At 46.9% G+C, this 12,361-nt stretch overlaps 1 protein-coding gene across 1 annotated transcript in view; it reads left to right on the top strand.

The window, feature by feature from the left end:
• The window catches only part of LOC118779869 (protein kinase C epsilon type-like), a 57,229-nt gene that overhangs the window by 39,971 nt on the left and 4,897 nt on the right, over positions 1-12,361 (top strand). Inside the window, exons 11-13 of the mRNA XM_036532182.1 lie at positions 165-319; positions 11,357-11,495; positions 12,034-12,222. Coding sequence (XP_036388075.1) covers positions 165-319; positions 11,357-11,495; positions 12,034-12,222 — 483 coding nt within the window. The remainder of the gene's footprint in view (positions 1-164; positions 320-11,356; positions 11,496-12,033; positions 12,223-12,361) is intronic.

Raw genomic sequence — 12,361 nt, 5'->3', positions numbered from 1 at the left:
ATGCCAGCAGCTTGTCATTTTTTCACGCTCTGTATGGTCCATCCGCTTGGAGAAACCACAGACCTTTATCTCCTGTGAATGTTACCTTTCTCGCTGTAAGCTTCGAGTGTGGAGGGTGTATGAAGCGTTGCGCCTGACCAATCACTGTGTCTCTCCCCCGAAAGGACCGCCTCTTCTTTGTGATGGAGTACGTGAATGGCGGCGACCTCATGTTCCAGATCCAGCGCTCCCGCAAGTTCGACGAGCCACGATCCCGCTTCTATGCCGCTGAGGTCACGTCTGCCCTCATGTTCCTGCACCAGAACGGGGTCATCTACAGGTAGGACAGGCTCAGTGTGGGTGGGCTCGGGTGAGGCTGGGCGGAGCTCGGGGAGGCTGAGTGGAGCTGGGGGAGGTGGGTGGGCCAGGTGGGATTGGTTGGGGCTGAGTGATTTGGGCGGGGATGAATAGGATTGCTCGGGGTTGTGTGTGGCAGTGCAGGGTAGGGTGGGGTTTGGTGGGATTGGACAGGGATGATTGGTGGTGGGCGGGGCTGAGTGAGGTGAGACGGTACAGGACTGGGCGGGATTGGGTGGGGTTAACTGAGGGTGGGTGGGGCTCTTTACGCGAGCAGAGCTCATTCTCTTTTGTTCCTTTGGGCTAGCACCATGTGCCTGAACCCCCAGAGCATTTTCTGGTCCCACAGGACCCAGCAGACAGAAGCCCAGACCAAACCAATGTATCCTCACCAAAACACCATTGTTTCACAGAGTGAGCAAAGAACAAAGGTTTTTAATCAAAAGATACCTGGAAAAAGTATCATTCTCCTAAATATAAATATGATTTTTCCCCACTGGCTCCACTCCACTGGCTTTGCTGGTGTGAGAGGAAACATCAGGTACTACCAGAGCAATACATTATGAGGCGCAAGACACTACAATTCTAACAATTCTAACAGCACAGACCCATATCCAACAGACACACTGCCCTCAGGACACAGTTTGAAGCTGTTTGCCTTTGGAGGCCCTGTTTCCCAGAAAAAAAGGCCCTATAGGGATTTGTTTAATTCCCTCTGCTTCCTCTGTGGCCTTTTTGTTTGTTTCTTTTGGCATGTTTGACAGTTTGCTTATGTTTTTTGTGTGATGCATGATTTGCTACACGGGAGCGTGACGCATCTGCGGGGAAGCCGGTGGGTCGGGGGTCGCTTTCGGCGCGAGTCAGGGCTGCGGAGTTGCTTCCCGCTGCAGTACACGCACAAAGCTGGCAGCATAGGGGAGTCCCCATCCGCTACTCAGTTTAGGGAATCCAAAACCAGCTGAGCATTTTCCACCTCTCTTTCTCTCTCTCTCTCTCTGCCCCCCCCTTTCTCTCTTTCCCTTTCTCCCTCGTCTCTCTCTCCCTCTCTCCCTTCTTCTCTTTTTCCCTTTATCTCTCTCGATTCAATCAAGTTCAATTCACACAAGCTTTACTGGTATGACCACAAAGATACAGTATTGCCAAAGTAATCCTCACATAAATTTTGCAAACGATTATCAAACTCTACACACACACACACACACACACACACACACACACACACACACACACACACACATACATATCCCTCTCTCTGTCATCCTCCCTTGCTCTTTCTCTCTGTCTCTTTCTCAGCAATGTCATGTTTAGGGGTTTTGTTTTAGCATATTTACATATTACATATGCACATGCAATATTGTCCAATAGTCTTGACCATTTTATACAGATATTGTGCATTAGGGAGGCTGTATGTGTGTGAGGTAGACAGCTTTCAACTCTACAGAGTAGAAAGATGCAGGTCTGAACACATTACATTACATTACATCATTTAGCAGACGCTCTTACACAGAGTGACATTCAAATAATTGCATCACTTTGCTAAGTGTAGACATCGTAAGGTATTACAAGAGGTCAGTAAGATACAAAGTTAAAATGCTAAGCTAGTGTGGGTAACAATACATAACAAACATAACAATCGATAGGATGGAAAGACATACATTGGGGGGAAGGTAGGCTACAGATACAGCATGAACAGATGAGTTTTAAGTTTTTTCTTGAAGGAGCCATCAGGAGCCTATTCAACATTCTCAACATTTTGCCCACGTTATCAAATATCAGGAGAATTGAAGAGTTCTGTCCGTCAGCCATTTAGCGTCTGGCAGGGTGCAGAATCTCTCCCCCCCCGAGATGATATCTGACGGGCATGCTGCTGGCCCATGGGCGCAGGGGTAACGGAGGGAGGGAGTTCAGTTTCAGGAGCATATGGAATGCATGCAGTACACACACACACAGCGCAGTGGGACAGGGGTGGCACCCTGCCTTCCTGGAGGGCAGGCGGACTCAGACATGTGTGCGTAACCTTTGCTCTAAATCGCTTTATTGGCCCTGAGAGTTTCTCCCCAGTGTTCTATCACCTCCTCCTTCCACCTCCTCTTCCTCCTCCTCCAAAGTGGCTCACAAGACCCTCATGGTGAGATCCACACATTGCATGTAATAAGTGATCTGGGAGCAAAAGTGTAATAACAGACAGAAATCTGAAGTGTCACATGTGTGAGAAAGAGTCCAGATAAAGAGAAAAAAAAATGGCAATAAAATCATACAGGACATGTGATACGATGATACAAGCCTTATCACAGGCTGGGATTCGGTCAACATTTGTCGTCAACCTTTGTCAAAGCGAACGTAATTCTTTTTATCAGTTTCAGTGATCTGTGAACCCACCAAACCCTGATTCTGAGTAGAATCAAAATAATACTTTCCTTCTGTACGAGTCAAAATTAAGATTAAGATCAAGCATGAATCCAAGCCATAGGTTTTGTACTGATTGGTATGAAGTTTGTTTGACATTGCTACTCATAAATTCATAAAGACTGTATTTATGCACTGTGCTTGCTGAAGAAAGGTTTCACTGCTGGCCGCTCTGTGACACAGAGACACTTCTTTCAATGGGGATAAGACCAATTATACCAATTAACTCTGGAGGAATAGGAGGTGCAGGTTAAGAGGTTAAGTTTTTTTTGAAATCCTGAATTACACTCTGATGGGGATGCAGCTCAGTCCCGCGGATCCCGCGGTCCTCCTGATCCCTGGGTTCCAGAGGTGTGCGGACACCTGCAAGGCAACAACTGTAAACCAGGAGGGTGGAGGTTGTGTGCCGCACCGTGGGGCCGGCCAATAAACATCAGTTTGTGTAACTCAGGAGCCAATCCGTGCCTCAGTCAGAGGTGTGTTGCCATGGCAATGTGAATAGACCTAGAAGATGATAACAGCTTAATAAACTGCATAACGTATGTGCCACTGTGTTTACATGACAGCTAGAGAGAAAGACCGAACACGGAGTTTTCAGAATGAGGTTTGCAGAAATCAAAACATTTTGGCGAATTGTGCAATGCCTGGTTGGTCTTCAGGAACAGGATTGAAGGAGAAACAGGGAAGACGTGTTTGACCGTTTTTTTTTTTTTATCTGTGTGGTCCTGTTCTGCTGAGGTGGATCTGCATTGCTTCTGCGAGGATTCACAGATCTTCATAATATGCGGATGAGCTAAAAGGCTGGCCTCGGTTAGCAGGATGAGCTATCATTTTTAAGGATCAGTGAAGGGTCCCAAAATCTGAACAGAACTGATGCAAAAAAAAAAAAAAAACAAATGAATCAGTCAGTCAGATAAACCAGGAGGGCATCTCTGTATCGGACATCTATGTCTTAAATATACAACACTGACCCGAAAGACTGACCCGCATCTCAACGCATTTCATATGCTCTGTCTCCGACTCTGGACTGAATAATTACAATGAATGTAACAAAGAATTTAATATAAATAAGACATTCACATTAATTTTCTGTCAGGGGAAGTGTACGCAGGGGTAGACTAGAGTTACTGACAATATTTAAGACATGAAATTGAAGAAAAACCTTTCAAGAGTTGTTCTTGGTGTTAGCTGTACTGAATCAGGTGTTTCGTACCTGTTTAATTAGTGTCCTAGAGGTTACTGACTGCAGCCTTGTTTTCGAAGACAACAGAACTCCGGTGTGTTGTCTGGGTGAGATCGCCATGGAATCACTGATGAAAGAACATGGCGCGGGCTGTAAAGCTCCACTCTGATCACTCTGATGAAGCCTTCTAAAAGTTGCTGGCTGTGGTGAAATTCTGTGGTATGCGTTCTTGGAAGGGGGGGGGGGGTGATTTTTTTTTTTGAGTCATTACTGATGTTGTAGTAGGTAGGGGGAATTGATTTTGCATGAGTAAGCAATTATGCGCATCAGAAAGTGACTGGCCGGTAGGTGTGGCCACCCACAAGTCTATCCGTCTGCTTTTTTTGCCTGTCCGTGACATCGGCCGCCTGTTTTGCTGCTAGGACTCAAGAGGTGTTTCTCTGACGGTTGCGAGATGCCTGAAAAATAAAGAGAAAACAATTTAAAAATTCTGTGGAACGGAGCTTTCGGTTTTTTAACGTTAAAATTCTGTGGAATTTGCTCCTTTGTTGTGGTTGTGAATAGAAGGAGGGCAGTGACATCATGCCTGCTCCAAGAGCCTTGAGAACCGAAGCTGGCCTGATTGGCCGGCGGCCTGTAGCACCCTGCTGCAAGGGCCTCCGCAGAGGGGTCAAAGCCTTAATCACATTTAGGGCCTCTATTGTCAGTGTTGGGCTGGAAATGAGGCTCAGCATTATCAGCAAAGGCCTCAGAGGGTTTTCTATTGTGTTTGCACAATGACTCACACGTGTACACAAACAGAAGTGCCATTTTGGTGCAAATCACGGTAATTACTGGACTGGGCCTCTGTCCATGTTCCTTCCAAGAAGGAGTGTTTCTATTTTTTTTTTTTTTGACCTAACTTCCTTTTTCCTTAATCCGTCAGTGAGAGAGGTGATATCCCAGGCACCGGTGCAGCAAATGTCAAATAAAATCACAGTTTGTTTTGGCCTGGTGAGGGACATGCCTGCTAACCTCAGCCCTGCTCAGGCATGTACCTTCTTGTCTCCCAGTGTGTATGTTTTGTATCTTTTATGCTTTCACTGTACTGTGTTTATAGGATTAAGTGTTAGACCTTTCTGTGAACTTCATGAAAATAAAAATAGAGCCAGCCTGTCACGGTTTGAGCTGGATTTTCCCTTTCTAAGTTCCACGGTTACATTGTCGTCATTTAGCAGATGCTCTCATCCACAGAAACTAACAGAGGTTGCGATTTTACATGTTACCCATTTATACAGCTGGATATTTACTGAGGCAGTTAGGTTAAGTGCCTTGCCCAGGGGGACAACAGCAGTGGCCGAGCAGGGAGTCGAACCAGCAGCCTTTCAGTTGCGAGCCCTGCTCCTCACCACTATCCTGCCTTCCCCTGTGTGTCCTGTGTTGCTCCTGCAGGGCAGCTGTTCGCCCACAGGAGTCACAAGAAGGGTGCAAGAGAACGTGAACAGAGGAGAATCTCTTTTTAGGATCATTCTCCAGCTCTCCCTGTGGGTGGGTGCTAATTGGGCACCCGGGATGTCTCACCCAGGGTACCACAGAGACACCCCCCACGCACAAGCTCTGGGTCTGTGAAGATGTAGCTCTGTAAGAGCCTCATGCTGTCTGTGGGTCCCTCTGTGCTTGCCGTAATTATGAGGTAACCCATTCTTTAGGCGGAGGAACATTAGGGAGCCTTGAGGGGATAAAGCTCTTCCCCTGGGGTTTTGGCTAATTGGGTTAGTAGAGTCACTATTGAGAAAATTTAAATGGACGTTGGTCTATGAACGCCTTCAACTAAATGCAGACCTGTGTTGTTAACTTCCATGATTGTTAATCAGCAATAAACAAAAGTAAGTACAGATGTTGTTGCATGGTCAGAGGTCGTAGCAGAGCACTTCTCGATAAAGCTCATTCCAGACCTCTTTCTGGTTGTCTTCCTACCGCCACTGTGCCATTACAGAATGTGTCAAGTCCCAGTATGCTGGCCTCTGTAAACCAGCGTGCATCCCAAAACTGTTACACACATCTACGCAGACAGCCCAGATGCTCCTGATATTCATGTGGTGTGTGTGTGTCTGTGTGTGTGTCTGTGTCTGTGTCTGTATCTGTGGTTTTTATGGGGTGGTATTGGAGTAAGATGATGAAATAACCCCAACCTTTCTCCCTGGCCCACCCCATCCCACCCTCCCCCTCCCTCCACCCCCAGCACATCCTGTAAATCCCTTGCTTTTCCCCGAGTCCATCCCTGACTCACCAACCCTCCACTCCTACCCCCCCCCCCCCCCCTTCCTTGGCACAGGAAGCCAAGGACTCTGAAACACAGGAAGTCCTCTTGGTAGAATGCTCCGATCACCTCCTTCTGCGATTGGTCGGCGGAGAGAGCTGGCACCTTGGTGTGTCGCCAGACTGCTTTGTGGTGCAAAATGGCTGCCGGTCATTGTCCAGTTTAGGTGTACATGACTCACCCCTCCATCCCCCCTCCGCCGCTATTCACTGTAAAAGTCCTTTGAGACTCTTCAAAGGGTGTGGGAGGCTCCGCTGCTGTGTGTGTTGCCCGGTCTTCCTGTGTCTGCCAGCCTCCATTGCCAGGCTGGGCTCCCTGAGTCTGCACCTGCCTTTGCTTGCCTCTCACGGTCGATGGGTCATCTGCTGTCTGACTGCACCCACAGCTCTGTCTGTGCTGTTCAGGGTGATCGGTAGGGCACCTGGGTTTCTGACATCATAGCCCAGGGAGGGAGGGAGGGGGGGGGGGGTGGCTGTGATGTTCTCATTTATTGGTAAGGACCTATGTATTTAAATCAACTCAATTCCAGTATATTGACCAAATGGTGGTAAAATCCTACTGTGGTGCAAATTTAACAATAGGAGTCACGCCCTAGTTTTAAGCCATTGAAATGAGCCATTATGTTTTCTGTGGGTTTTCTCAAATGCAATTTGAGAATTTGTGAATTAAGTCTTCACTTGGTAATGAGTGTATAGTTTGGTTTTACAGCCATCCGGCCTACAATGTCCTAAGATAATGTTTATATTCACTAGTTGCATCAATTATAAGAAATAGAGACATTTTGCTTATAATATGAAGATTGAACTGGAAAAAGCAATACTTGGATGGCCATAAGTGAGGATATATCTTGGCTAAATGGATCTGTGAGAACTGCAAAACACAGGAAGTGATGTCAATAGGGGTCTGATTTCTGTGTATGTTTGATCTAGTCTGTTTGATCGCATGCATGCTCTTGTGAATGTGTGTGTGCATGTGTGAGCATAACGTTGTCAGAATGAGTGTTCACACGGGTGAGTGCGCAGTCGTGTGTGTGTTTATATGTAATGGTCTTTTGAAAAGAGGTCATTTGTTTGCATTCTCCCAGCATGCTGTGATTTGTAAGAGGCTTGCGGGTGTATCTGAAGGCTGATGTTCCTGGCCTGTCACAAAGGCCCCCGCTTCTTAGTGGAAGGAGTTGGGAGTGGAACGTGGAACCTTCTAGCTTTTTTAAGGCAGGACGGTCATGCCGAGTTCTGCCTTCACCTCTGCTGTCATGCTCTTTTCTCTGTATGTATGCCTGAGCCACATCCGTAACGTGGTGTTGACATTTTTTCACCAATCAACCATCAGGGCCCGATCTGCAGATATTCCCTATCCAGGACAACGGTCTTATCTTCACCCTTCAGCCTGCTGCTGCTGAAACTCACTCTGTTGATCTTTCTCCCTCTCCTTCTTTTCTGTTTCTTTCTCAGTTTTTGTCTTGATTGTTGATTTGTGTGTGTGTGTGTGTGTGTGTGTGTGTGTGTGTGTGTGTGTGTGTATGCCTGTCTGCCTGTCTGTCTGTCTGTCTGTGTGGATTTGCTTATGATTGTAAGGCAGGAGAAACCTGTCACCTGACCCCGGGGTAGTCACATACATGGTCAGGCCAGGGCTGTGATTGGCTGAGGGTAATCATGCACTGCAAAAAATAGCCCTTCAAAAATAAGAAATAAAATAATTAATACAAGGTGTTTTTTGCTCGTAATAAGTGAAAAAATCTGCCAGTGGAACTAGTGGAAATACACTTGTTAAGATTTCTTGAAAGGGAAAGGGATTTCTGGAAAGGGAAATTAGGTGGAAAAAAACTAATTTTGATCCATTTTTAACTGGTATTAGGAAGTGTTTTTGTGTCATGCAGTTTAAAAACCTTCTGACTTGTCAAAAAGGCTTGCTTAATTTGATATACCACTCAAAGTAAGATGTTTTCAAGACAGTTTCACCAAACAAGATATTCAAGATGCACCGTCTAAAAACAAGTCCTTGTAGCTCAAGGAAATTTTGCTTGTTTGGTGACTGTGTTTTATATTAAGTGTAAAGAGATATTTTGACTTGAAAAGAGACAAATATGCTTGGTGAGATTGTGTTGGCATCTGATCTGGCAGAAAGTGCACCACCCTCTGACCAGGTCAGGTGTGGCAGAGGACAGGTCCAATGAATTTGTTAGTTTTTGAGTTTACCTTTTCATCTCAGTGATTCAGTTGTAATTTAGTATAAGATGAATCTGAAACAGCTGTTATGTTTGTATGCGTTTAGCTTTCTTGGTCAGCCAGCTGTATCTATGCACGTCATATGGTTAGTCATAGCTACCTGATGCTTTCCTGAGTGCTGGCTACCAGTTGATGACCTTTGACACTTCTTGTGACGTGTAGTTAAACTTTAAGTGAGAGTCCATTTATTTTCTGCATTCACAGACCCAGGAAACTGAGGCTACAGCAGGCACAGGCTCACCAAAACTGGAAGGTAGATGATTGGAAAAACATCGCCTGGTCTGATGAATCTCAATTTCTGCTGCGACATGCAGATGGTAGGGTCAGAATTTGGCATAAACAACATGACTCCATGGATCCATCCTGCCTTGTGTCAACAGTTCAGGCTGGAGGTGGTGGTGTAATGGTGTGGGGAACATTTTCTTGGCACACATTAGGCGCCTTAATACCAATTCAGCATCGTTTAAATGCCACAGCCTACCTGAGTATTGTTGCTGACCATGTGCATCCCTTCATGTCCATGGTCTACCCATCTTCTAATGGCTACTTCCAGCAGGATAACGCGCCATGCCACAAATCACGCGTCATCTCAAACTGGTTCGAAGAACATGACAGTGAGTTCAGTGTACTCCACAGTCACCAGAACTCTATCAAATAGAGCACCTTTGGGACGTGTTGGAACGGGACATTCACAGAATGAGTGTGCAGCCGACAAATCTGCAGCAACTGCGTGATGCTATCATGTCAGCATGGAGCAGAATCTCTAAGGAATGTAAAATTGTTGAATCCATGCCACAAAGAATTCAGGCTGTTCTGGGGGCAAAGGGGATTCCTACCCAGTATTAGAGAGGTGTACCTAGTAAAGTGGTCACTGACTGTATGTATTCATTAAGTAACATGATTCATTTTTCCCTGTGAGCGAAAAACAAAAACTTGCGATAAGGAAAGGACTAAGAATCATCACTTGCAATTTTTTTTCCTCCCCATAAGGAAGCTGTTCAGAGCGTTAATCTGTCAACGTTTCCGCTGTGGCTGTGGGAAAAGCTGCTGGATTCCTGCCCTAACCTTTGAGCTGCGTCATGAAAACATAGCCAGCCCCGCGTTCGCGCCCTCAGCGGCACGTTCGGAGCGTGCCCCTCAGCCAACGCGAGCCACTGAGGTCTGCTGTCCTCAGCCGCACTTCTGTGTCTGCCTGTGACGCAGCCTGACCTCCCCGCCGTTGCTGGAGATGGTCATTTACATTACATTACATTACATTAATGGCGTCTAGCAGCTCTTATGAAGGTTATACATAGGTTGCAGTTTATTTATATAGCTGGATATTTACTGAGTACTTACTTAAGTACCTTGCCCAAGGTTACAGCAGCGCCCCAGCATTGAATTGAACCAGCAACCTTTCCATTTAGGAGCCCTGTTCCTTACCACTATGACACACTGCTGCCCTGACATTGCACTTTAAGAAAGTGAAACCCCAAAAAATATAGAACGAATTTCTGAATGCATGCGTAAATAGTTGTTATGCCTTTTTATGCCAAGCCTGTGAATCCAGGACACCTTTGAGACTGAGACGGAAAGTTGAGTATCGAGGTGTATAGGGTCACGTTCTGGACTCCTGACCTTTCAAGCTCTCATCTGATTGGTCGAAAAAGCTGTGTGAAATGATCAGGAAGGAGCAGGTCTAAGCACTAGCTCATGTCTCTGATACCCCAGGGACCGTCATCTGAGCATGTAGGTTAATTTCCTCACACCCCCACCCCCTACCCGCTCTGTCAGTCTCCCACTACCTCTCTCTGTAATTGTTTTTCTGAATGACACAGGTATCAGGTTACGGATATACTGATAGGTAATTACAGGCCGGTTGATGCTCCTTCCTCTCCTCTCATGGTCTCCTCACGCTTGCCTGTCCAGCAGTATGTCATGTGACTCGGCACCTCAGAAGGCCTCTCTGTCTTGATTAGCCCAGGAGCTGATGGGTAAGCTCTCAGCTCCAGAGCCTGTACTTGGCTCTCTCTTTTCTGTGACCTCCCTCATGTGATGAGCTGATAGCTGATCAGAGGTCAGTTTTGCTGATGGGAGCGGTGAGGGAGGGGTTTGGAAGGCAGTCTGCACACGGCGGTCTGGCTGGGGCTGCAGGGGTGTGGCAGGACTGTTGTTTTGGGGGTTTTGTTTATATGTGTGTGTGTGTGTGGGGGGTGTGTAGTGTGTTAAACTGTTGTCTCTCTGGGGGTACCGCCCACCCCCCCCCCCCCAAAACACACACACACACACACACACACACACACACACACACACACACACACACACACACAAACAAACACGGATACAGCAGTGTTTTTTTTACTGCATTTTGGGACGACCCTGTTGTCCGCCCTCTATGCATCAGAAAAGTAACATTAGCCATTTGCTCAGCATATGCCCTTTCCCAGTGCGACTTACAGTGACTTGCATTTTATGCATCATTGTTACAGAGATGTACACCATAAAGGCTCCAGTTAAAAGATCGAGGTGTTTAAATGGTTAACATCATACGTGTGAGCACCATGGCAATTCACCTGCCACATGTGCTTTTGCTGAGCTAACGGAGGAAGACAGTAACACTAAACTCCTTTTCATCATATCATCCTCTAAATGATAGGCAAAGGGTGGGGAAGTATTTCAGTGCTACACTCAGTCGTTGGTATTTCAGTGGAGGTGATGCATTGTGTGTCACCAGTTATCTTCCCCCAAGTGCTTCCTGACCTTCTTGGACGCCCACAACACTTCTGCGTTGGCCCAAGCAATCCTCAATCATTTGTTTTCATTACTTCATAGTGTCCCTTGGGCTGGCACCCTCAGATGAATGGTCCTCGGCCACACTGACCGCACCTGAGGTTCCTCACTCAGTTTTTATATTCTTCTCCCCTGCAGAGACCTGAAGCTGGACAACATCCTGCTGGATGCGGAGGGTCACTGCAAGCTAGCAGACTTCGGGATGTGCAAGGAGGGCATCATGAACGGGGTCACCACCACCACCTTCTGCGGGACCCCCGATTACATCGCACCTGAGGTACCCCACCAGTATTGTTTCCCAGAATTCCCTCCTCCTCACCATCTCAAAAAAAAAAGCAGTCCGTATGACCACACCTTTTCATCGACGCCAATTAAAACTGATTAAATTGACTCTCACAGTTTGAACATTTTGCCAAATTCCCAAAAAGAAAGATCTAAAGGGGCTGGGTACATTAGTCTAAAAAATTCACCTGATTTTGTGTATCTTGGTCTGTAGTGTAACGTTGTAGGAGGCTCTGTGGAAATGAAGAAGGCCAAAATTGAGAGCCTCATGATGTGCTCTCTTCACAGCAGGAATAACAGAAACTCAAGCATCAGGATTTATTCTTTCAGGTCATTTATTTATTTAAGGTGATTGAGAGAATGCGCTGTGACTGTGAGCCAGGGTCAGCAGCTCTCTGTCAGTGGATCTGACTCCATCAGTTCAAACCACCATACAGGGTCACATTAGGACTGAACACATGCATGCACAGTCACCTCAGGCAGGTCAGTGGAAACCAGGCAAAGACCACCGTTCTGCCCCCCCTCCCCTTCAGATTCTGCAGGAGCTGGAGTACGGCCCCTCGGTGGACTGGTGGGCGCTGGGGGTCCTCATGTACGAGATGATGGCGGGACAGCCCCCCTTCGAGGCCGACAACGAGGACGACCTGTTCGAGTCCATCCTGCACGACGACGTGCTGTATCCGGTCTGGCTCAGCAAGGAGGCGGTCAGCATCCTCAAAGCGGTCAGTGGTGGACACGCACTCTCTTCTTCATGTATCTCCATCTCTCTCTCTCTCTCCCTCCCTCTCCCTCTTTCTCCCCCCCTCTGTTTCTCTTCCTCTCTCTCTACCTCTCCCTCTCTCTCTTTCCTTCTCTCTCTCT

This window comes from Megalops cyprinoides, chromosome 1 (genome assembly GCF_013368585.1).
Source record: "Megalops cyprinoides isolate fMegCyp1 chromosome 1, fMegCyp1.pri, whole genome shotgun sequence".
Taxonomy (NCBI): domain Eukaryota; kingdom Metazoa; phylum Chordata; class Actinopteri; order Elopiformes; family Megalopidae; genus Megalops; species Megalops cyprinoides.
The sequence above is the reverse complement of the archived record's forward strand: the minus strand, read 5'-3'. Positions and strand labels throughout refer to the sequence as shown.